This window comes from Lacerta agilis, chromosome 1 (assembly GCF_009819535.1).
Source record: "Lacerta agilis isolate rLacAgi1 chromosome 1, rLacAgi1.pri, whole genome shotgun sequence".
Classification (NCBI taxonomy): domain Eukaryota; kingdom Metazoa; phylum Chordata; class Lepidosauria; order Squamata; family Lacertidae; genus Lacerta; species Lacerta agilis.
This window is the reverse complement of record NC_046312.1, coordinates 114,013,446-114,038,721: the sequence shown is the minus strand read 5'-3', so window position 1 is coordinate 114,038,721 and position 25,276 is coordinate 114,013,446. Positions and strand designations below refer to the sequence as shown.

General features: G+C 41.6%; 1 protein-coding gene across 1 annotated transcript in view; it reads right to left on the bottom strand.

Annotated features, from left to right (window-relative positions):
• Window positions 1–25,276, bottom strand: part of LOC117057138 (dynein heavy chain 11, axonemal-like) — a 205,127-nt gene that overhangs the window by 95,431 nt on the left and 84,420 nt on the right. Inside the window, exons 31-39 of the mRNA XM_033167945.1 lie at window positions 23,420–23,624; window positions 21,979–22,144; window positions 19,181–19,283; window positions 17,667–17,906; window positions 15,870–16,031; window positions 13,464–13,657; window positions 9,446–9,608; window positions 6,295–6,418; window positions 463–605 (exon numbers count right to left, since the gene is read on the bottom strand). Of these exons, the coding sequence (XP_033023836.1) occupies window positions 463–605; window positions 6,295–6,418; window positions 9,446–9,608; window positions 13,464–13,657; window positions 15,870–16,031; window positions 17,667–17,906; window positions 19,181–19,283; window positions 21,979–22,144; window positions 23,420–23,624 (1,500 nt within the window). The remainder of the gene's footprint in view (window positions 1–462; window positions 606–6,294; window positions 6,419–9,445; window positions 9,609–13,463; window positions 13,658–15,869; window positions 16,032–17,666; window positions 17,907–19,180; window positions 19,284–21,978; window positions 22,145–23,419; window positions 23,625–25,276) is intronic.

The following is a 25,276-nucleotide window of genomic DNA, read 5'->3' as shown; positions in this document are numbered from 1 at the left end:
TTCAGTGAACTATTTGTATATGAAAAATTACTGGTACACGTTTGATTCTACTTATTGCCTCTGCATTTGTCCCAAGAGATTTATAACTGTAGAAGATACTAAATTTTCCTTTTTTAAAAAAATCAATGGTAATTATCATTTTGCCTTCTCAGTGCTGCTTTTCTTCTTTTCCAGGGGAGGGGGGGGGGAAAGGATGCAATGCTATGATCCCAATTGAGCTTCCATAATTCACTCTGGTTCTGCACTTAATGTGTACAGATTAAAAGGTTAGGATGTTCTTCAGGCATCCAATAACTTGATGCGGTACATTAAAACAAAATCCATCTATCGATTTCTCCCCTCACTAACAAAGATAATCTGCCACAAATATGGTGTTTATTATGAGAATTCATTCTGCATGCATCGCCTTGCAGCAGTTACATGTTGAACGTTTCCCCCCTCATATTCGTTTTCCATGTTTACCTTTAGTTGCCGACGAATTCGGTCAATAAAAAATTGCCAGCAGTTCTCTTTTGAATCAGCCTGGCCAAGCCCCCGCAGTTCCAGCCTTGTAGAAGATACTATGCTATCCACTTCATCTTCATTAAATAAATCAGGGATATCACCTTCAAAAAAGAAAAAGCTATATGTAGAATTTCGTATCTGAAGTTTAGATTACATTTTTTTTTAATTCTTGATACTAGTTTTTTTCATCATGATTATTATGTTTCCAAACTGCCCTTCTTCTGAAGAGCTGCAAGTAGACTATATGGGGTCCGTCCCCCCACCCCCCACCCATTTTAGCTCTATAACAACCCCCTGAGGTAGGTCATGCTGAGAGAGAGTGACTGGCCCAAGGTCACCCAGTGAAGGCCAAACCACACATTACATTAAATGTGTTATTGAATTTTACGTGATTTGGTTTTTAAAAACAAAAGTAGCTGCTACTGTGATAACGTCCCTCAACCAGCATTTTGCACAGATAACTGAACCAAATGTTGCAGGACTGAACGTTGCCTCAATTTATAAAAAATAAAATAAACTCAATATTGGTTATTCATAGACAATGAGGCTCTGTTATCTTGATGCTAAACTTAAATCATTCTCATAATTAAAGGGCTATATGCATGCAAAAGCATGTGCAGCTATTTCTCCCTCTCTCTATTGTCTAAAAAAACAACACCATTCTCTGTTTAGTTCTTTTTCAATTCCCTGTTCTTTTCTGGAGCACTTCCAAGATTGGGTTAGTTATTATTTAAACCTTTTCACTATATGTTGTTGTGTGTTGCTTTTTTGTGCTGTGCTTCACATGACTTATGCATTATTGCACTCTCAATAAAATATTTCCTATATCCATTCTCAGCAATTATTCATTCCCACATGCCAAAAATATAATAATCAATCTAATCAATCACTGCAGCTATGCCTTAAAATCAAACCCTCCTTTCTCTATTGTGTTACGCAAATTAGCCAAATGAATGTTTTCTAAAAGTTGGTGATATTGTGAGGTCCTTTGGCTCCCAGCCTGCCTTTTTCCTCAATCTAACACCCCTACTATTTATTCATTTTATTTGCAAACAGTTCCCAATTAGGGGTGCCAATTAATTAGGGTTTCCCCCTCCAGCCTACATGTTTCTCTCCACTCTGCTTGGGTTAGCAGCGTTTTTGTTGATGAAGCCAGAGTTTCAAATAGAGGTCTCCCCATTTGGGGGTGGGGTGTGGTGATGGTGGTGGGGAATATATATATCCCAGCCTTTATCTATGCTTTTGCAATCTTTGGGAACGGACTATATAATGCACACTGCATGCTGCTTGTGGGGAGGAAAGCTCCTGCTCACCTTGAGGGATAAGGGAGAGAGCAGCACATTCAGCCAGTTCTGCTAAAACTGTGCCAGCTGCCAAGTGTGCTCCTGAGTCAAATTCAAGGTCCTCATCAAGGAGTTCTGCAAAGCCCTCAACAGTGTGGGATCTAAGGGCACAGGCCAATGGCAGAAATTTGCATATGCTAATTTATATGTCTAGATGGAAATTTAGACTGACTTCTGTGGGACGTTACTGAGTCAGATGGGCACATGAAGGAGCTGAGGCTCACAGACTTTCCTGTAACATTGGCTAGAGAGAACTCTGTGAGATCACTTCCTTTGTCTGCCCAGGCAGGAAGCTGTAGCACTACATACTTCCTTTCTGCCTGGGCACCTCTCCTCTTTCCTTCATCGTGCTTCCAAGCTGACCACGTGTGAGCTCAGACATCATTTTTGAACATACATTTTGTACTTTTGTATTTTAGATAGTAGCTATAAAGCTGCTTTCATTTTGCTACTGTAATTGCGGCTTCAAAACCTATGTAAGTAAATGATACTTTTACTTATTCACAAAACAATGTGTGTGATTATCATTTTAAAGGGAGAGAAAAGGGGTAACACCAGAAAAATCCAGTTTGCCTCAAAGTATCTTGGATTATTATTTATAGAAGGTTAAATCAACCTTGTCTTACCTTCCAGGTTTAAACTGCAAAAGATGGAGCTCTGCTGATCTCACTAGAGTGAGCATGAAAAGCTAATAACTAAACAATATAGCCTCTCCTTGTGCCCAAACCCATTCCTACAACTTCCTGAGGGAAATTTGTCCTCTAAGCAAAGTAAAAACAAAAACAAAACACACACACACGCACAAAACCTCAACTTGTTTTTTTAAAGGGTGAAAGAGCAAGAGATTCGGGGTCTGGTGCAAAAGACCTGGAGCTTGAGGCTAATCCAAAACAAAATTCCTTCTGGGATTCAATTACATTAAAAACTGCCTCTGCCTATAAGAGCTCCTGAAGGAATTGCATTCTGCAGAAAATCCTTTTATTTCAGGAGGCATCAACAGAGCCTTTCCTGGAGTTGCCCCAGTTGACTTGTGAGTTGCTGCCACCAACCGCCATCTGTGAATAGTTGCTCTTTCCTCCTTTCTTGATATATCGAGAATGTAAAACATTATTGATTATGCAGGGCTTTGGGTGCCAATAATTTCCTGCCACTGTCATTCTTGTGGGTTGCTTCCGTTTCTGCTGAGCTGCACACTGTTTGAACAATATTTGTTTTATGTCACTATACTTTAGCCTGATGAATGCAGGACGGCAATATTTTTAGCAGACAAGTTATAGTAAATGGAGGTAGATTTTCATTTAATAAAGCCAGTTGCACAAACCTGGCCTTGGGAATCTCATACTAGGCTGATCCAGAGCATCTTGATGTCCAGGACACACACAACAACTCAGACTGACTACATCATAAATCACAGGTATCACCAGCACTCTTACTATAAACCTATTGAAAGCAACGTGGGATTTTGGACAATTTGAATGATTTTTTTCAGCAGGTTTTACATAGGCCATCCCTTCTTCCAAATGTGTGCAAATAACTGTCTCTTTCCAATGATAATGATAGAATGTTTCTTTCATGTACACTTCGCCACAGACGGCAGAACTGCATCTATTATCCTGGGGGGGGGATCTCCTTTTTATGACAAGATCGTACTATTGTCCTAAAATAGTAAATGGTTGAAAAGACTCTAGATCTTTCTTCTGTGTTACTGTGTTGCAATTAGTGAAGAAACACAGTCAGCAGAGATTATTTTAATGGGTGTACAGTACTACTTTAAATGAAGTCTTCGCCATCTGTTCATCTCAATTATAAGCACAAAACCAACATATCTTACAATAGATTCAGAGAATACAAAGATAGTCTAATGCTATACTCGGACTGTTCCCCGCCCTCTTTATATCTCTTCCTCTCTTCCAGATCTAACTGGAGAACACTCCTTAGTGGAAAGAATAATAAAATAAAATACTAATAATGCATTAATGCTGATCCGCAATCTCTATATTCTGCTTCAACTTTGACTGTTCATTCCTGTACTGCAAGTTGAATGTTGTGCAATCACTTTGTTCACATAGTGTTCTAGAGTGAGGAGTAAGCAGAATTCCTCATTAACCAGAACATGCCTTCCTTCCGCATGTATCCCATCACCTTTGCATTTTGAAACTCTGGCTGCCAAAAGCCAAGCTGGACAGCTCTCCAAACCCCAAATTAATCTGAACCACCAAAAAACAAACAAACAAACTTGATGGAGGTCTTCAAGCAGAGATTGGTGATCCATCTTATCTGAAACACCCTGGTTCTGGCTTGTCTGCCTCAAGAAGGGGGTTGACCTAGATAGCCTACAGAACTCTGTGATTCTGTGTAAGATAGAATCTCATGGGACTTGGGTAGTAGTAGGTCACATGTAAGCACAACTTACGAAGCTGGCAAATGAATAGCAGAACTGCAACCAGCATGTCTCTCTGAGACCTTAAAAAAGCACCCTGGTTACTGCAACACATGAGAACATCTAGCAAACAACTCAGGTTCTCTCAAAATGTTGAGAAACTCTGGACAGCGTGCAATGACCCCTTCCTGTATGCTTGCACTGGTGAAATATGCAAATAAAATGTATTTTATAGTAAGGATGCTTAGAGGACTGCCTGATCCTTTATATCCCTGACCAATCACTGAGATCTTGGGCAGGGTGTTTCTTAGCAGTCCCCGAAGGCTCACATGTGTGGCTCATAACCACTAGTAACTACTGAAATTAGACAGGTCCTCCCCTTGCTGAACTTATGTGCATGATAGAGAGTTTCTTATTTCAGCAGGCATTTTAAGGAAGTGGTAGGTTTTATGCAGCGCTCCCCCCCCCAAATGTTTAGGGCCTTTAGGGGTACTCTCATTTTGACTCAAGAAAATCACTGGGAAAGGAAATGAAGGTGGTAGCAACGAAACTGACCAATCACCATGCTAGATTCCAACTCCTACTTCACACATTAAACGCTCGCTTCCGTCTGAGACTAAGGAAACACCGTGACAGGAAATGAGGCCGCCATCGGAGGTAGCAACGGAACTGACGATTCACCATGCTAGAGTTAGATTCACAAAATGTTTAGGGGTATGTGTACCCCTGCGTACCCCCAGAAAAAAGCACTGGTTTTATGATGATTTTAATCTTATTCTTTGTACAGTTCTTTGTTATAAAAAAATCTGCAATTTTATTTGCACTGCTTCAAAATATTAATGATTAAGTTGTGTAGCAATGCCATAAATAAAATGAACAAATAAATCAAAATATTTGACAAATTCATTCTTTGCCAATTCTGTTATGAACTCACTTGATCTGCATCTCCTGGACTAATTTACGTACCAGAATGCAGTTACCCTTTCCATTTCATATTTCTCCATATTTGTGATGTTGTTCTTGGTGTCAACAAGTGTACCAAAATTGTAAAAAAGAAGAAGCAAAGTTTGTTTTAGGGAAAATTATATTCAGATGTGCTTGCTTGGTGAGGAAATATATTGCGAAATGCATATTTTACAGGGCAATATGTATTTAAATATTAATTTTCATGCAGACTTTTCTTTTAAAAAAGAATCACCATGCAGAAATGGGATGGGAGGGAATGAAGGCTGAACAAATATGAAACTAACATGGACTGGAAATAGACTACTTTGTCCACCCCTATTTCTCTCTCTCTCTCTCTCTCTCTCTCACTCACTCACACACACACACACACACACACATTTAGAGATAAATATACTTAATCAGAAAAAGGCAGCTGCAGGATGAATTTCACGGACCTGACATTGTTAAAAAGGCACACATATATCAGTACAGTATAGGTGATATAAAAGGGAAATAGAGTGAAGTGCTCTCGTAAGAAATTTTGGACACCTTTGCAATTTGAGGAGCAAGAATCACCCTGCTCCTGTTCCCAACCATTTGGAACGTAATCCCTCTGCAATTTTTTTTTTGTTATTCTGAAACGTGCACCACAAATCAATTGATGCAGATGGTTTATACTGGTGAAATGTGTGTGGACTTATGCTGTGCCATTTTCTATAACAATATCAAATATTAAAATAGTTGAAGCATTTTATAATAAACAGCGTTCCCCCCCCCCTTGATTGCAGTTGATTATGTTATGCAGCTTATTCTGCTCGTGTCACAAAGGTGACTTAATAGCTCCTATAACTCATCTCAACAGCTGACCTTTCTCCCTCGCTGATGAAGCCTATTCAAAACCTAGTGGCCTTTTGCTCATTTCAGGATCTTCTATTTTTCAACTGTTTTGATCATGAATATATTTACCGAAGGGTTTTTCTGTTTCTTAAAAAAAAAAAGAAGGAAAAAAACCTCCAAGAAGACTTCAATGGTCTCTTTAAAAGATGTTATTTAAATAAAGTACAAAAGAAACAGTCTCTCTCTCTCTCTCTCTCTCTTTTGCATTTATGAGTTTTTGCTTACCTGATGCCAGCATGTCGTTAATTAATACGAGAAAACGCTCATCAGGGATCTGAGCATCTGCGTGAAGAAACACAGTGCCGATGTTCTTCACGCCAACTTTAAAGTAAAGTGTAGCAATATCACTCTGTAGAAGAAAGGGAGGTTTAGATCATTACGGAAATATGCATACTGAACAATATTGTCAAGCAAAGCAACCTCATGAAAGGGGAAGCTTAAAGACCCAACTTTTAAAATTCAAATTATCTGAAGGGGAAATTACATATGTTTTACAATATAGCAACCTAAGTGCTTCCCCTGGTCTGTTAAGGATCATGTTCTTATGTGCTCTCTTTACCTGAAGGAGCGTCTCCACCCCCATCGTTCACCCCGGACACTGAGGTCCAGCTCCAAGGGCCTTCTGGCGGTTCCGTCACTGCAAGAAGCGAAGCTACAGGGACCAAGGCAGAGGGCCTTCTTGGTAGTGGTGCCAGCCCTGTGGAACACCCTCCCATCAGATGTCAAGGAAATAAACGTTCTTACTTTTAGAAGACATCTGAAGGCAGCCCTGTTCAGGGAAGCTTTTAATGTTTGATGTTTTATCATGTTTTTAATATTCTGTTGGGAGCCGCCCACAGTGGCTGGGGAAGCACGGCCAGATGGGCGGGGTATAAGTAATAAATTATTATTATTATTATTATTATTATTATTATTATTATTATTATTATTATTATTATTCCTGGGCAGCAGTGAGAAGCTTTGCCCTTTATGCGTTGCTGCCCAGCCAGCCAGCAAGAAACTCCCCCAATCTGGGCCTCTGATTGGCCAATTTGAACCTGGTTTTGTTGGGTGGGAAGTTATGTACATGGCTGTGGTGGCTGGGGGGTATTCCCCATCAGCTGGCGACCATGTGCGTCTGTGTGTCAGGAAAGGAGATGCAGGGCAAAGGTCCACAACCGACACCGGGGAAAGCAGTGAGTGTCCATGCTTGGACAGTAGTGAGAAGCCTCAGAGCCAGTGTATTTACCTGGGTTAAGTTCCCTTCGGAAGGAGAGATTACTGAAAACTTGAGGTGTTTTTAAACGTTACAAATGAACAAACTGAGCAGAGAAGAATTAAGACGGCACAGCACTCCTGCAAGTAGCAAATCCTATGTTGGTCATCAGATTCCCAGACAAGAGATGAAAGTGTGTCTTCCAGAGCTCAGGCTTGCTCACACTTTCTTCACCCATCTCCAAATGCAGTTTCTGTCTCTTGCAGTCTCCAAACCTGCTATTGTTTCTCGCACTGACAGATGTAGATTACATCAATGCAGTTGGGTGAGAAGGTAGAGGTATGCCACCTATATGTACTCCCTCGGAAGATATATCGATTGCCAGCTGTTTCAAAAACAGTGTGGTCTATTTTTAGCACTATTTCCCTGCTCCCCTGATAAAGGCAAGTCCTGGTAACTAGCCATGTCCAAGTAGGACTCCCCCTGTTTATTCAGCATTAATCCTGATTTGCTTGCACAAACGTTACACAGTAGTTAGATTATATCCTGTTTTTATAGGGCATTCATTCCAATTTGTCTATGGATGGCTTTACAATGCACACTAATCCTGATTTGCTCACAGTGTGTTTACACGGCTTCCTGTTAAATCATTTGTCAATCCCACTTTTCAAACTGCCTTGTTCCTTTTGAAAGTGGATTTGTTGCGCTAGGGAATTTTAATCCATTTCAATTGGTGCAGGCTTAAAGCAGTTTAGTTTAGATTTCTCTGAATAAACGCATTTTTATATACAGTTTTCACTAACAAACACTCGTTTTACAAAGCAATTCCCCTAATGTACCTGTAATGCATTATGTAAATATATACTTACTAATATATGTATTTATTTGCACACTTTGATCTTGTATATGCAGTTTTGTGCGCAGTATTTGGCTGGGAAATTGCACTGCAAAATTTGGGGAAGTGCTTATTTGGGGAAGTGCTTATCAAAATTTGGGGAAGTGCTTGTGAGTTGCTTATCTCCATCCAGCATGCAGAAGTCAAAAAGTAAGATCTAGACTCTGGTTAATATTCTAAAGTTAATGGCAAAATCAAAACAAAGGTGAACCAGAAACAAAAGGCAAGAGAACATCAGATTGCAACAAGGCGATAGAAAGATCCCCTTTACATCTGCAAATGGGTTGGCACAAGCAAAAAGCAAAGCTCTCTAGAGGGCAGCACATAATTACCAATCAGAAGATGTAGTTACTGTCCTTAAGGGGAGGAGGGGAATGAACAAATCTATCACTTGTGCAACTTCAAGATTATGCCGAACCACGTTTCCATTTATGCAACATTTCATTTTATGCTTTCACACTTAACAATGCTTGTATCGCCGTTCTCCCAAGGCCTTTGTGTATATTATTTTAATATTCACCACCATCCAATTAGGTAGGTCCCATATTATAGATGGGAGACAATAATGTCTTCTCCAAGAAAATTCTGCATGGTTCATCTAAGGCTGGAATTGCAGTTGCTTCTCCCGCTCACATCTCATGCTCTTATACCAGAATGTATGCTCTGACAAGGCTTTACCGTTGCCAGGAGATTATGTATGAAACTCAAAAGACATGTCACAGTCGGAATACAAAATGACCTTAACAGATTGGAGAACTGGGCCCGATCTTACAACATGAATTTCAACAGGGACAAATGTAAGGTCATGCACTTAGGCAGGAATAACCAGCTGCACCAATATAAGACAATAGTAAGCATATGGCTTACTAGCAGAACAAGTGAAAAGGATCTTGGGGGAATGGTCTCCCTCAGGTGGTTGTGGACTCTCCTTCCTTGGAAGTTTTTAAGCAGAGGTCGGGTGGCCATCTGTCATGGATCCTTTAGCTGAGATTCTTGCATTGCAGGGGGTTGGACTAGATGAGCCTTGAGGTCCTTTCCCACTCTACAGTTCTATGATTCTATGATACAGTCGTACCTCGGAAGTCGAACAGAAACCGTTCCGGAAGTTCGTTCGACTTCCAAAACATTCGGAAACCAAGGCACAGTTCACAAACGTTCACAAACTAGAACACTCACTTCCGGGTTTGCTGCGTTTGGGAGCTGAAGCGTTCGATTCACGAGGCGTTCACCTTCCAAGTTGCGACTGTATCTGAATGCAGAATCTTAAAGTGCACTATGTGACCTACCCTGAGATCATGAATCCCGTAGTTTTTGCGTAGGGTGATTTGGAAGACTTCCAGTGAGCCGAGAAAAGCAGCTAAGCGGCACAGACTTTGCTTTCCACTTCCTCCGACTCCAATCAGAAGCGCATTTCCATAGGGAGCTTCAAGAATGCGGTTGATGTGGCAGCTAAAGGGAGGAGCAGATTACGTTTTGCAAAGATTGATCTTTTAAAGTCAACCGGCTTTCTATCCACTATATTTATGGTTGTAAACTAACAGTGCAATCCTAACCATTTCTACCCACAAGTAAGTCCTACTGAACTCAATGGGGGTTCTCTCCCAGGTAAATGGGATTGGGATTACAGCCTAGAGTGGGATTCAGATTACATCCTAAATTAGGATTACACACCAGGATTTACTTCCAATTAAGCATGCATAATTATGCCACAATCCTATCAACCTCCTAAAGTTATTTAGTCCATTAATGACTGAGTTTATATTTCCAAAATATATTTAGAAATCAATAAAGGTGTTTTCTCAAAGGTACTGAAGGAAGGGCATTTCTCTTAATTTACAATATTGCAGAGCATTTATTGAAAATTGTAGGATAGAAAGATCACTATATGTGGCATAAGGAGAAGAGAACCTAAGCATCTGTGCAGTCTGCAAATAAATTTGCCCTTCAATGACCCTCCATCAATTAATAGGGGGAAATAACTAAGCTGCTATTAAAGTGTTCACTAATTAATCTACCTATTAAATTATTTAAAAGTTGATAGCCCTACGATCAACCTTTTTAATAACCATGGACTTGGGAGGGGGACTTGAACTGAAGAACTTATTTAAGTTTGAATTTCCTGCAACTTTGAACTTAACAGTTTAAGCTTGCGTACGTCAAAGGTAAATTGTAAATGCAGTTTACAACTGAATGGTGGTACATTTGAGACAGTGCTATGTAATAAAACATAACATTAAATCTGAATAAAAGGTCTTGCTAACATCTAGTATACAGTCACTGTTTCCGTTGTTACTGCTGTAGTCAGACTGTGGGACAGTTTGCTCAACAATTTAAAATACAAATAAATAGACCAGTGATCACACATTTATGTCCCAGGGCACTGTAGTGTGGTAAACTGATCTTGGAAACATGCACTACATTGGAAGCGTCTTCATTGCTCAAATGTTTTCTAGGGTATATGATGAGCTGTGATCCTGGCACACATTCACATGGGTCATAATAAGAAAAGCTTGTGGCAACACCACCAAGTAATTAAGGCCAAAGGATGCTTGAGAATTTCACTTGGTCTGAATTTTTAAGCCCCTGATGTTCACTTCCTTGACAAACATGCAGATCAGAAAGCAGTTATCTTTTGTTTTTCAAACTTTTCCAAATCTGCGGTACAGTTCTCTGCTCATTAAAAATGTGTATTTTAGTATAAAATACACAGAAAATATTTTGTATTTTAGGGTAAAACGCATATAAAAATGTGTAGCAAACATGTATATTTTTTTCCATCCCAGAAGCACAGCAGTTCCTTGTGGGGCAAAATGGCCCCAATCCATTGCAGCGAGGTTGCCAGCCACCCAGCCAATAGAGGGAAGAGTGTGCGGTTGCTGCCACCAATAGCAAATGTAAATTTAAAAAAACCCACTCACATCAATAATAATCAAGGTTCTTCTTTTTTTAAGGGCAAGGAGGAAGAAGATCAGAGTAGTTGGGGTGGATTCCAGAAGAAGAAGAAGAAGAAGAAGAAGAAGAAGAAGAAGAAGAAGAAGAAGAAGAAGAGGGAGAGGAGGAGGAGGAGGAGGAGGAGGAGGAGTAGTAGTTTGGATTTGATATCCCGCTTTATCACTACCCGAAGGAGTCTCAAAGCGGCTAACATTCTCCTTTCCCTTCCTCCCCCACAACAAACACTCTGTGAGGTGAGTGAGGCTGAGAGACTTCAAAGAAGTGTGACTAGCCCAAGATCACCCAGCAGCTGCGTGTGGAGGAGCGGAGACGCGAACCCGGTTCCCCAGATTACAAGTCTACCTCTCTTAACCACTACACGAACTGGCACCTTGTTCATCAAGAAAAACTTTCTGACAGTAACAGTTGTTCAGCAGTGGAGCAATCTCCCTCGGGAGGTTGTGGACTCTCCTTCCGTGGAAGTTTTAAAGCAGAGGTCAGATGGCCATCCATCATGGATGCTTTAGCTGAGATTCCTGCATTGCAGGGTGGTGGACTAGATGACCCCTGGGGGGTCTCTTTTAACTCTAAGATTCTATGATCATGAGAATCGGAAACTTGCTTTTTCTTTTAAATGAAAGTTGATAACTAAAGGAGGCTGAAGAATGAACCCGATTCTGAATTGGAAGCTATATTGTAGACAAGCTTTTTGAAACAGCTACCGTATGATTCTATGATTTAGGTGCCCTCAAAACAGGCGGAACCACCGCCTTTCTTCTCTCTAACACACAAAAGATGGTGGCCACTACAGTCGTACCTTGGATCCCGAACGCCTTGGTACTCGGAAGTTTTGGCTCCTGAACGCCGCAAACCTGGAAGTGAGTGTTCCGGTTTGCGAACATTCTTTGGAATCCGAATGTCTGACGTGGCTTCTGGAGCTTCCAATTGGCTGCAGGAGCTTCCTGCAGCCAATAAGAAGCCGTGCTTTGGTTTCCGGACGTTTTGGAAGTTGACCGGACTTCTGGAACGGATTCTGTTAAACTTCCAAGGTTTGACTGTATTACCATTTGCTTGGTGTTGTTGGAAGTGTTGGTTTAGCAGTGGTAGATCAATTATTTTAGCTAGCCATACACATTACACAGCTGCTCAAGTAGACAAGGTTCTCTGGATCCAAGCCTTTATCAAACAAACTCTCTTCTTACCACTTCACCATCAGCATGCAGTGTGGCAAGATGATGACAAAACTTTGTTAGTGCTGGGTTTAATAGCCATGTGGTTTGAGGTTTCTTAAACAAGGACTGCGAGTAGAATAAGTTTCTTTCTTTTTATTGATTAGATCAATCTCTGCTGGGACTGAAGCTTTCTCAAGAACTCATCCTAGCTCAGACTCGCTGACGTCTGGCCTCAGGCTGAGCTCAGCCTCTACATGCATGACTTCCTGCCAGAGTAATTAAGTGCGTTTTTCTTGATTAACAAAAAAACAAAACAAGAGGAAAAAATTAATTTGCTTTCTGTTGCAGATTCCGACGGAAGAGCCTTTCAGAAACTCTTTCGGAAACGATTCCATCATTGCCATGCTGATGAGGCATCCTCAAACTGGGCCACAATATAGATGAATGTAGTGCCGGTCTTTAGAACTGATACAATACAGTGTAGACACACATACATACATATATATGAATGATACCTTTTATGGATTCACCATTCAAAGCTACCATACGAACAGCATATGGAGTAGGATGAGAGTGTGACAGAATGACGATAAAAGTAGGGAAATTTAGAACATTGAAATGCACCTCATAATTACAGTATATCCTCCCAGTCCTTATTATACATTGATATCTTCACTGAAACGAGCAAGCTCCTAGCAAGAAATGCCATAGGACCTGAGAGAGGGGAGCTCATGTTTTTCATTTCACCCAGAATTATTCTGTATTTCATCTAGAATAATTTTAAAGCATCAGGGTTTGTTTTTTTCATGACACACACCTGGAACTGTAAAATATTTGAAAGCAATGTAATATTCTATAAACCGAATCTTAAAATACCCTTACAGGTCATGTCTCTATCTGCCCCTGAGCTTTACTGTGGATTTGACTTAAGCAGGAGAGTACCTGTTGGTCACACACTGAGCAACAGCCAATGGGTTACCATAGACCTAGGCTCCTTTAAAAAAACAATGCAGATGCATTTCTATAGTTAGCCTGTGCTAAAAGTTTCGCTTAGACTCGGCCGCTTTACAAGCACCCCTTACCCTTTTCTAAACCTTTCCAGGAGGACATTTTCAAATACTTTGTAAATACATTGGCACATCAGTGTATTGTTTGCATCGAAGCGGCACCTCTCACACACGCCAAGACTCAAATAACTTACACGTGCTGTATGGCATCCTCAAAGAGAACAAGGTTCATTGCTGCATGCAGTTCGTTGTAGTGCTCTAACGCCTCTGTTAAAATTCTGGTCAGCTTCTTCCAATCAGATACTGGAAAGTAACGAGGTTCTCCAACACCGTGGGCAAAGTGGCAGTAAATTAGTGGCTTATAGATAAATATGTGCTCATCAACACCCTGGTGGCAACAACACAGAGATACAAACAAGTGTTCATCCTGCACGTTAACCCTTTCACTGTATCGATTCTCCTAATTTTAAACTCGATAACAAATAGAGGGTGCTGAAATTATAGTCGGAGAGGCTGAATTATAATTCAGGAACAGAGGAAGCTGCCATACACCATTTGTCCTCCTAAGCTCAGTATTGTCTACCCAGCCTAGAAGTAGCTCTCCAGGGTTTCAAGACTTGGGGACATTCCCAGCTTCTCCAGGAGATGCTGGAGGTCCAACATGGAACTGTCTGTATGCAAAGCAAAGGCTCTACCACTGAGGTACGGCCACTCTCAAATCTCTCTGGCAAGACAATGCAAAATACTTGATTTGTAGCCAGATCCTTTGCACATTTACTCAGAAACATCCCAATGTGCTCAATAGGACTTGCTTCAAAGTAAATGCAGACAGGACTGTAGTCTGAGTCAGATAAATTTCCATTCTAGAGAACTAAAAGGCCACAATCCAGCTCAGACTGAGAACATGAAAGCTAAAGCTGGCATTCTTTTCTTTTTCCTGTTTTGTATGAAAAAGTGAAACCAGCCTCGTAATGACCTGAAAGTGAGCACCAGAGCACAGTTATTGAAGGAAAAAAGGTAAAGGTAAAGGACCCCTGGACAGGTAAGTCCAGTCAAAAGTGACTATGGGGTTGCGGCGCTCTTCTCACTTTCAGACTGAGGAAACCGACGTTTGTCCACAGACAGCTTTCTAGGTCATGTGGCAAACATGACTAAACTGCTTCTGGTGAAACGGAACACTGTGATGGAAACAAGAGCACACAGAAATGCCATTTACCTTCCCATCACAGTGGTACTTACGGTATTTATCTACTCGCACTGGTGTGCTTTCGAACTGCTAGGTTGGCAGGAGCTTGGACAGAGCAATGGGAGCTCACCCCATTGCGGGGATTCGAACCACCATCCTTTTGATTGGCAAGCCCAAGAGGCTCAGTGGTTTAGACCACAGCGCCACCCGGGTCCCTTAAGTTACTGAAGTACCACATGGCAGTACATAGTCTCCAACAAAGATGTGCTCTCCCAAGCCCACATTCCCAACATGTTCACAATCCTGTCTCAGTGACATCTATCTTGGCTTGGTCATGCCCGCAGAATGGCAAGATCCCCTGGTTCAAGCTGCATGACCACTGGCAGACCAACTCTGCATTATAAAGATGTCTGCAAATGTGACATGAAGACTGGCAACATCAACCCTGCCCTGTGGGAATCACTTGCAGATGACCGCAGTGCCTGGAGACAGGTAGATAGGTCATGTATCCATAGCAGTGAGCAGAGGAGGAATGACCACTGGGAGGAGCACATGGGGCTGAAACGCCATAGTGTGTCTGCAGCAGCACAACCCGACACCTTCATCTGCCCCAGCTGCAACAAAACATGTCGCTCCCATATCGGTCTCTACAGCAACAGCAAGTGCTGCAATCTTCCAACAGTTTGACTTCACCCCCGAAGGTGCACTCCTCCATTGTTTCTTGAGACAGACGGATGCCAGCAATTTACTTGAAACTCTTACTTCTATTGCACCTCTCTAGCAGTTCAAGGCAGCTTGACAGCAAACATGGTACCTTAGCCTCATGCAGTTCTCATATATTTTATAGAAATGTTTCAGCAACTTATTGACAGGGATGTAGTGAAAGGGGTGGCTATAAACTTACGTTGTGGGCATGTGACAAGGCATCTGTGTTCTGGGACCAAGTTTTTAGTCCCAGACTTGGGATCCACTTTTAACGCAAACATACATGTGTATGCTGGTTATGCCCATGGTGAGCCCCAGTTGTGGGTACTAAATCTTCAACTAAAAACCAAGAGTCCTTCATGTGTCACACAATCAATTCCCTTTCCAATGTATACACTCAGAATCATATTCAGCAGACAGATCACTCTCAACCTCAAAAATCCAGGCTGAAAACACCTGACCACCATCTTATTGAATGTAACACTGACATAGGCTCACATTTGTGCTATCTTCCTCTGTCTTCATTCCAATGATGACCATTAAAGCATATGGTTACTGAGGAAATTCACAATCTTCAGCTGAATCAATTAGATCTGCCCAACCCGCTTTTCCTGCTTCAGTCAATGCATTTCATTAATGATTATTCTGTAGATGAAAAACACGCCTCAGATAGGAATGTTTCATGGTCAAAGTCACACTCAAGACATACCTCAAAATGCCTTTTGGCTGTATCAATAAGCACTTTGTTATAATGTTCGATATCATTTTCCTCCATAAGTTTATCAGAGTAGACTCGGGAAGATTCATGAAACCATAAATGGACCAAGTCAATAGGAGCCCGCACGCAGTCCGGGGATGCGAAAAGCATACCCTACAAAACAGTTTGAAGTGTTTATTTGCACATTATCTTTCTTGAGCATCAGTTTATGAACTAGTACCTAAATATGCCATTCAATAAACTGTACTCCTCTGGCACACACACAAATGTGTGACTTTGCTATTCACAATATATGCATATTTTTTGATAGGCAATTAATGGCTTGCAGCTAAAAGCAAAGTGTTGTTTATAATGAGGTACTATGGTTGCCTTGTGAACATCAATTCCTTTTCCTCCCACCCTTACTATCTATAATTTACATTTGACTGAAAATCATGCTTTTATACTTTGCCTCAAGAACAAGCTTCACTCTATTTACAGCATTCCCTTCTCAGACTATGGCTGTGTGCACATTACCTATTTCCTCTGGCTCCAGTGTGCTCCCACCGCTGGTTTTTAAATCTGGGTACACACATTACCCATGATGCAGAGCTATTCTGTTGTTTCTTGAGAAGTAATGCTGTTTCATGCATTTCCCCTCAAACTGACTTCAATCCAAAATGAAAACTTAAGCCAAATCCACTTCGTAGTTAAGCTGAGGTATATACGCGTGAAACAGTCACTGCGTAAGCGTAAATGACAGCTTCATGAGGACTTGGGGTTGTGGCGGGGTGGGGGGAGATGCACAGCTGTCTGAGACATCCCTACTCCCCTTTGGTGTGTACAACAGCATGCAAATATGACTTGAAACTCAGAGAGGGAGAAATGACCTCACTGTATTTTAAGCTGTTAATGTGTACAGGTGGCGTACCGTGGGTTGCCAGTGCCAGGGGCTGCATGGAGGGGTGAATGGGAGGGAGGACGCATTTAACTGCCTAATGGCATCCACATCACCCAGGAGATTGCAGCCACAGAGATAAGAAGAGTCATCCTGTTGTTTGGAGAGTTCACTTCCTGTTACACACGGAGAAGCAGTTTTCAACAGAGCCCAGCGACAGAAGTGTGCAGCTGTATTGAGGCAGCGCCGGGTGCTGAAATTCTGCATCCCCTAACAATTTTGTGCCCACTTCAACTGCTCCTGTACACACACACCCAATGCTATACCACGGATATGTCCGTAGTCTTATTTTCCAACCCCCACCACAGAATGAAGCTTTTCTAAGGCTAGAATTCCATGCAAATAAATATTATTTATGAACTTAGATCCAACACTGATCCTGCTTTTTACTGCACAGACCAGCCATTTCCTCCTGTAAGACTACTGCAGGGCTGCCTCGCTCACCAGGCAATGCGAGGCAGTCACCTCAGGTGGCAGATCTGGGTCCAAGGAGTGTGCTGCTCACTGCCTTTGCCTCTTCCACTTTACGTGTGCCATGTCACTTCTGTGCCCCACTGCTGCCTACTCCTTTGTGGGTGTGAACTGCTGCGGTGGTCAACCCGCCCCCCCCCCCAATAGCAGCAGGGCAGACCATGCACACAGCAGAGGAAGGGGCAAGGGGCATTTATAGAGACAGCAGTAGATGGGGGGCAGGGCAGCAGAGGGGCACGTCCGAGGAGGCGGAGGTGGGGAACAGCGGTGGGTTTTTGCCTCGAGTGGCAAAATGTCCTAGGCTGGATGTGGTCCACTGTATGCGGGTCATACAACAACTCTGAACAACTGGAAACAAAGAAAGGAGTGAACTGTATTACCTGGAATATGCGTGTCAAATCTCTCAGATTAAAAATATAATGGAATCGGATGGCTGTGGGTAGAAAATTCTGCGTCATCTTCTGGTGCAGTGAAATGGCAGCTTGGACAAGTGTGCCGACAGACTTCACTATACTGTGACAGAATCCCTCCTGCTGGAAATGCATGTTCATTATCTTCCCGTAGATAGTTGCTAAAGCATCTGCTCCCGGGAAGTGGACAGCAAACACAGAGAAATGTCTCTGAAAGAGAAGGGGGGAAAGGAAGATGGGGAAGAAGAAAACCGGAGAGAGTAAATTATATAGCCACTATTTGATTTGCATATTTGAAATACTGAAGGCAACTTTCAAAGGGAGCTGAAAAGTTTTTGGGGGGGGTGGGGAAACATACTTTGCTTAAAAATAAATAAATCCTACACATCAGAAGAGCCCTCCTGGACCAGACCCAAAGTTCAGCATCCTGCTTCCAAAAAGTGTTCAACAAGATGCTTCCAAGAAGCCAATGGAAAAGGATGAAGCCCAACCCAGTCTCCCATCCTAGATTGCTTAGTGTCATGCTTCAGGGAACCCGCTTCCTCCCCACTTTGGCAGTAGATAAGCAGAACAAAGGAAAAGGAGTCTTCTTACCAGTTAGAAATTTTAATGATCACAGTGAGAGAATCCATTTCCTAGGAATGAAGGTGCTCTCACAATTAAGCGTTCCACCCACTTCCTCCCTAGTCACCCACGTCACTACTGCAACCTGAGCTCATAACCATTGTGCTTTCTGTGCTGTCACCTTATCTACTCTTCTGGACCTTGGGCTGAGCGAAGGAATGCTTTCCAGAGACAGTGAATCTGTTAACCCTCTCCCTCCCAGTGTTTCTTCTCCTAACTGTTCCCCATCCAGTATTTCTCAGCTTCTGCCTTCTGAACTACATCCCTCTGCAAACCACTGTTCCAAATCTACACTGTCCTCCTGCTCCTGGGAAGATTCAGGATCCTGGTTAGGAGCAGGGGGAGGAGGTAGCTCCCACCATTCCTCCTCAGTACAGCCCTCCTCAGCACGGTCCCCGACAACTAGTGATCCTCCTGTGCTTTTAATTTTGTTTCATTCATGATGATTTTCACTTCATCACAAAATACTTCACCTGGCTTATTCAAGTCAGGCATCCATTCACATTCAGAGGGTACTTTTGCAGATTAGGAAGCTATTTCCAATGAGTGCTTATGTGTGAATGGACCTAGTTGTGCTCATTCCTGATCATATTATTTAGCTCTGTATCTAGTCCAATGATTCACATATCATTATTTATTAGTATTATTAGGAGAAAGCAGAGAAAAAGCTGTGCTTGAGTATTTTTAACATACATAACCCCCCCCCCCCAAAAAAACTCTATCTCCAGAGGTGGAAACACCAGTGCACACAATAAAGTTAATGATTTTCTCTTTTGCTGAAATTAAAATCGCTTTAATATTATTCTGGGGAAGAAGAGGGAGGAATAGGCAGCTAACATTTGGCACTTATGGCAACCTACCTGAAGACGCTGATTTACTGAAAAACTTCCAGCAGTGGGATTCATGCACGTGACATACTGACAATTGTGAATTTCTTTCAAAATCAGTTTCTGTCTGTCATACCTATGTAGTTACAAAATAACAAAGAGATAATAAAACTCAATTGTATATTCACAGTTTGAGATCCCTATTGACATATCTTCACACTGAAGGCTGCTGTAAGAAAGTCTGATTATGTAGCCCTCTGTTAAAAGATCTGAAAACCTTTCTTTTGTCCCTGCTCTCTTAACACAAGATTCCTATAATTCTCAGTCTCTTAAGCAACTCTGAAGACTGACAGGACCTAAATTTGGCCTTCTCTCATCAAATTATGACAGTAGTGTTCAAGCATCTCCTGTATGGAGGAGAGAATTTCCAATGTTGGCATCCCTTTAACAAGGCTATTGAGATGCCGTAACCAATTTCGACAAGTGCAGCAGATGCAGTTCTGCGCTTGGAAACGGGTTGAAGAAGGCATGGATGTGGTTCAGGGTTACTGTGAACTCATTCACCCAGTCAAAACCAGGTAACAGGTAATGGGGAAGAAAAGCCTCTGCCTGAGACCTTGCAGATCCCACGTTAATCAGGGTAGACGATACCAGGTTAAACGAGAAAATAGCCTGACTTGGTGTAAGGCAGCTCCTACGTTATTCATCTTGCTTCCATGAGATATATAGGATGTGCACGAGTCCTACTTTACAGAGGGCAGTTGCGAAGAACCTCCCCTTCACACTCTCCCCTTGTTACTAAGGGAATTTCTAATCAGGTGTTCTGGGTCAAATTTCAATCCACCCCACCTGTCCCTCTGAGGTCCGTCTGTGATGTCAATCCCCTTTTATTAATCATCTGGGAATCTCTTAGTAACGGGAGTTTTCCAGTCCAGCGGCCATGGCCGGTTATATCCTCCGCTCTGGGCTTCAGGGGTTAAACTCTTCTTTGCCTACAGTTCAGGGTCTCTCTTTCATTAGATCCCTCACTATATCAGTTAGCTAAGCCCTCTTAGCTACTCTGTGGCAATACCAGGGTTTCCGCCCGCTAGCCCCTCCTGAGGGAACTCCAAGACACAAACTATCACCCTGCAGGTCAGTTTTGTCTTTTCCCTGAGTTCACCTCCTCATGAGCATACATAACTCGCTGGACCAAATAAACAACGATATTTTCTTAGCTCAACAATAATAAGTCTTTATTTCATTCAGAACATAACGGTTTCAGTAATGCAATCGTTTATAAGCTTAGTTTCATAACAGTGTAAACTCTTTCTTTCAGCATCATATACACGTCTTCAACCTATCCTAACCTAACCTACCCACCACTATGCTGGCCCCACGCCCTCCTTCTTCCAGTCACCACTCCCTCTCTCTAACGGCTGCTCCCTCCTTTTAAAGAGCGGAATGTCCCGCCTCCCATGAGATACCTGCCACTCAAACTGGGGTGCCCATTAACTCATAAAACACCGTGGGTTTCTGAAAATCCCTTAACTTAGATCCGATTCGTTACAGCAGTCATCTGGTCCAGCTCTGGTTTAAAGATGAAGAACCACAATGCAGGGGCCTCAAAAATGCCCATCAACAATTAATACCTGAAGAGCAAACTGAACAAGCACACAGGTCAGCTGCTCCCAGTCTTCCCCACTATGGTTAGATGCATTGTGCTTCTATTTAATTCGCAGCAATTCTTTTAACAATTCAGCTGTTCATACAAATTAGTATATGCCATGCAAATCTGTGTCCTCTCTTTTTTGGGTGATTTGTTGGTTAAATCCAGGGCTTTTTTCTGCAGTGATGAGTTTGCTGCCCAAGAAGGGCCTGTTTAGACAATGTCTTCCTGACCTTCAGGATACTGACCCATGTCTTCTTATTTAGGAATTCTTTCAGGAATCAGGAGAGCAGCACTAGTGACTGTTTTAGATATGGTGGGGATTACTTCTATCTTATTCTTTTAATTTAATATTGTTGCCTTTTTACTGTTAGGTCTTTCTGGAAGCTGCTTCAACAAACCTGTGGGACTAGTTAGGCGGGGCAGAAGCTTTTAAAATAATAAAGCGAACAACTGTAGCCTCCAAATAGCTGTTTCCATAATCATGGCAGGATATTTCCCTGCAACTGCATGTGCAGGAATTGCTTATGGGGAGCTGCATCTATGGAGGGTGCAGCTTGCATGCTATGCTCTTTCTCAGGAAAAGTTAGATTTCATGGTATGAAAGACCAGTCTAACTGCTTAAACTAGAGCTGGGTGGATTTATTTCTTTTCTCCCCAACCGTTCATTGGGTAGGTAGGTAGGAACAAAATGAAACCCACTCACCCCAAAATCATGGAGAGGTGGAATAAATTTCTCTGACGTTCCTAAGAGTGTGTTTTCAGTTACCTTCCAAGGTGGCCAAAGGTTTTCCATTTTCCATTGATTTTTTTAAATGAGGGGGGGAGAGGGGGAGAGAGGGGGGAGTGTTCCACACTACTCACAGCAGCCCAAGGGGCTCTTCGACACTGCCCACCAGTTATACTTCCCAGAATGCTTTGCCAGCAACACCATGTCACATCTCATTGTACCCAAGTTCCATTGATAGTTGGCTGCCTATATATAGGGCACCTACCAGTGCAAATATTGAATCTTTCCCCAGCAACAGATAAGCAAAATAAGGGTTCCTAATATGTGCCATGCTATTTTCTTTACTCATCAGTTCATTGTCATACTAGTCAAGCTAGAAATCATTTAATATTTCCAAATATGCATATATGTATAACTTTAAACTTTATTTTTTTTTTAAAAAAAAAAGTTTACCAATGACTATAGTCGAGGTGCTGTCTAATTAAAGTATGAGGCTGGACAGTCCCATAGGCATCTACCTCAGGCATATTAAGATCATCAATGAAGTAAATTAATTTTCTCATGCCTGGAGGAGCATAATTTCTGCCAGCTTTCTTTTCCAAGGACCTTTCAAGAACACCTGCAAAGAGAACAGAAGTTGCATGAGAACAATAGTTGAAGCACAGCTGTAAGAAAAGGCATAGAGAACCTAGCGTGCTCAAACAGATCATTATCGTCATATATAGAGCTTATTCATTTACACTTTCACATGTCGAAGGCTCAGAGAGTCTAAAAACCCTAAAGTACGTGAATGAAATTTATTATGAGCTGCCAGTCAGAAACGAGAGACTTTGTGGCTGAGGCCCTGTATCAGGAGTAGCCAATGTGGTGCCTTCCAGCAGCGGTGGACTCGGGGGGGGGGCGCTCAAATTTCAGCGGCTCCCCCTGCCTCTTGAGCTCACAATTGTCGCGGCACCACCTGTGGCGCTGATGCCCAGTGCGGCCGAACCAGTCATGCTACCCTAAAACAGTCTCTCCTTTCAGAGAGTGGTGTTTTCCCAACTCCCATCAGCCCCAACCAGTATAGTCAAAGACAAGATGTGATGGGGGTTGTAGTAAAACAACAGCAGGCAGACACAACGCGCACAAAATAGACCGTGTTGATACATCTAGGTCAAAATAAATAAATAAATAAATAAACAAGACTTGCAACTGGAACAACTAAACCACACGGGGGATCCATGACTGATCCTCCAGTATTTTTATTTTTATTTTTCTGACAAAGGGTGTGCTATAATCTTGTACCGCCAAGACCACATAACACTGGACCTGAAAGACCTACATTGGCTCCCAGTATGATTCCGAGCACAATTCAAAGTACTGGTGCTGACCTTTAAAGCCCTAAACGGCCTTGGCCCAGTATACCTGAAGGAGTGTATCCACCCCCATCGTTCTGCCCGGACACTGAGGTCCAGCTCCAAGGGCCTTCTGGCGGTTCCCTCACTGCGAGATGTGAGGTTTCAGGGAACCAGGCAGAGGGCCTTCTCGGTAGTGGCGCCTGCCCTGTGGAATGCCCTCCCTTCAGAAGTCAAGGAAATAAACAAGTATCTGACTTTTTAGAAAACATCTGAAGGCAGCCCTGTTTAGGGAAGTTTTTAATGTGTGATGTTTTATCACATTTTTTATATTATGTTGGGAGCCGCGCAGAGTGGCCGGGGAAACCCAGCCAGATGGGCAGGGTATATATAAATAATAATAATAATAATAATAATAATAATAATAATAATAATAATTACTACTACTACTACTTAATTCCCAGGTCTGCAGTGAAATGGCATGGTTTTTCAATTTTGAAGTTGTGCTGCTGTAAAGACAGAATATTAAAGGAGGAGGTGAAATTATGGTAGTTACATACGCTGAAGCATAGCAGATGTTGTGTAATAATTGAAGGGGACTTTGGCAACCATATAATCTTCTGAGAGCTTGCTAAACTTGTCCGACATGAGAATGGTTTTTCCAACTCCAGCATTTCCCACCAGCATAATTGGCTGACCCTTCTCCAAAAGCAAATCCACAAAATATCTCAAGCGAATGGTCTCGGATGTATGAATCAAGACTGTCTGTTCCCTCAGACAAGGCAAAGAGGTATATGCATTTTAGAGACAAGGGGGAAAGATATATGTTATGCAGTTAAGAGTGCTCTTTCGCAATGTAAATCAATGTAATTGTTTTTATACTTCAATTTAGGTGACAGAAAAGTGAATTTATACATTAAGATTAAACAAGTGGAAATATATAACAGTTACTCAGACTTTATACTTGTCATAATCTTAATTTTGTAATAACAATGAATGATTTTTGACACCGCAAAGATCAGAAGCTAAATAGCTGTTTTAGCAAGATTACATTATATAGCATTTGTAACTCAATGTGGTGGAATACTGCATTTTGCTGTCACTTAAAATACAGTGAAATGTAATATGAGAATTATTGCAATGTCTATATTCACATTTTCAAATATAAATGACATGCTATAAACATAAGTCACAGCGCTACCATATGATTATGCTGAAATAATATAACATGGACATAAATGAAGAGAAATGATGTTGAATTGCTTTTGCCAATAAGTTGGACCGAAAATTCCACCCAAGGAGATCAGAATTAAAATTGGGAAACTGAGTAAATACAGCAGCAATAATTTTATTCACAAAAAGGCCCAATTTCTTTTGAAAAAATGTAATTGCAGATATACTTTAATATTTATCACCCCAGGCAGTTCATTCACACTGCAGAAAATAGGCATATCAATGGCAGAAATGAAGTATGAAGTCAGCTTGTATAGGAGATAATGTGAGAATCTGGTGAGGTGGTGAGAGGGTGGGAGGAAGATCGCTCTCTCTCTCTATAAGGTTCCAAATGAAAAATAAAGTATAGGTCCCATAATGGATTGTCATTTTTACAAGCCCACAAAGAACCCAAGGAGGCAGATAGAAAAATGTGGATTCTTGAAGTGTAATGTGCCTACTGAATATTGAATCAATCTCCAAGCTTCAAGAGTTTTTCAGCGGCTGTCTCTGGTGTGTATGTGTGAATACACTCGTACTGGTGTTCCGAAGAGAAAAGCATGCACTACAGTGAAGAAAGTCTAATAACAATCAGAGCAAGGCTATAATTAATTGTGATTCTGGATGCAGTTTCTACTTTAGTGATTAATTGATACTGTGTAGTCTCTTGGGTAAGTTAATTAACTTATCTGTGCTTAGTTTAGCCAACTGGAAAATGGACATATTATTACTTAATTGTATCACAGAAATGTTGTGCAGTTTGATTAAGGTTAGAGCTTTGAAATACTCAGGCAAAAGCTCTACTTAGGAGCGAACTATTTTGTTGTGACACGAGTGTAGTCTTTGGATAAGGTTGCAAGCCATTTCTATTACTTATTCTTCGTTTATTTCAAGTTATTTCTATGCCGCTTTTAGGGCAAAAGAGTTACGAGGTGGTTTACATATATAAATAAAAACAGAGGGCAGGGGACATAAAACACAGTAACAAACAAAATGGCAGCTTAAGAATTTAGTGGATTATAGCGAAGCACTCATAGAATCAATGTTGACCAATTAAAAGGAAATCAGAAGCAGTTTAAGCGATTAAATAATATTTACAAAGCAGTCCAGTATCTCGGCTAAGAGCAGATCTAAACAAATTGGTTCTCAAGGCCTATTTAAAAGCCTGCTTCTTGGGAGAAAAGCAATGACAAACCTAGACAGCA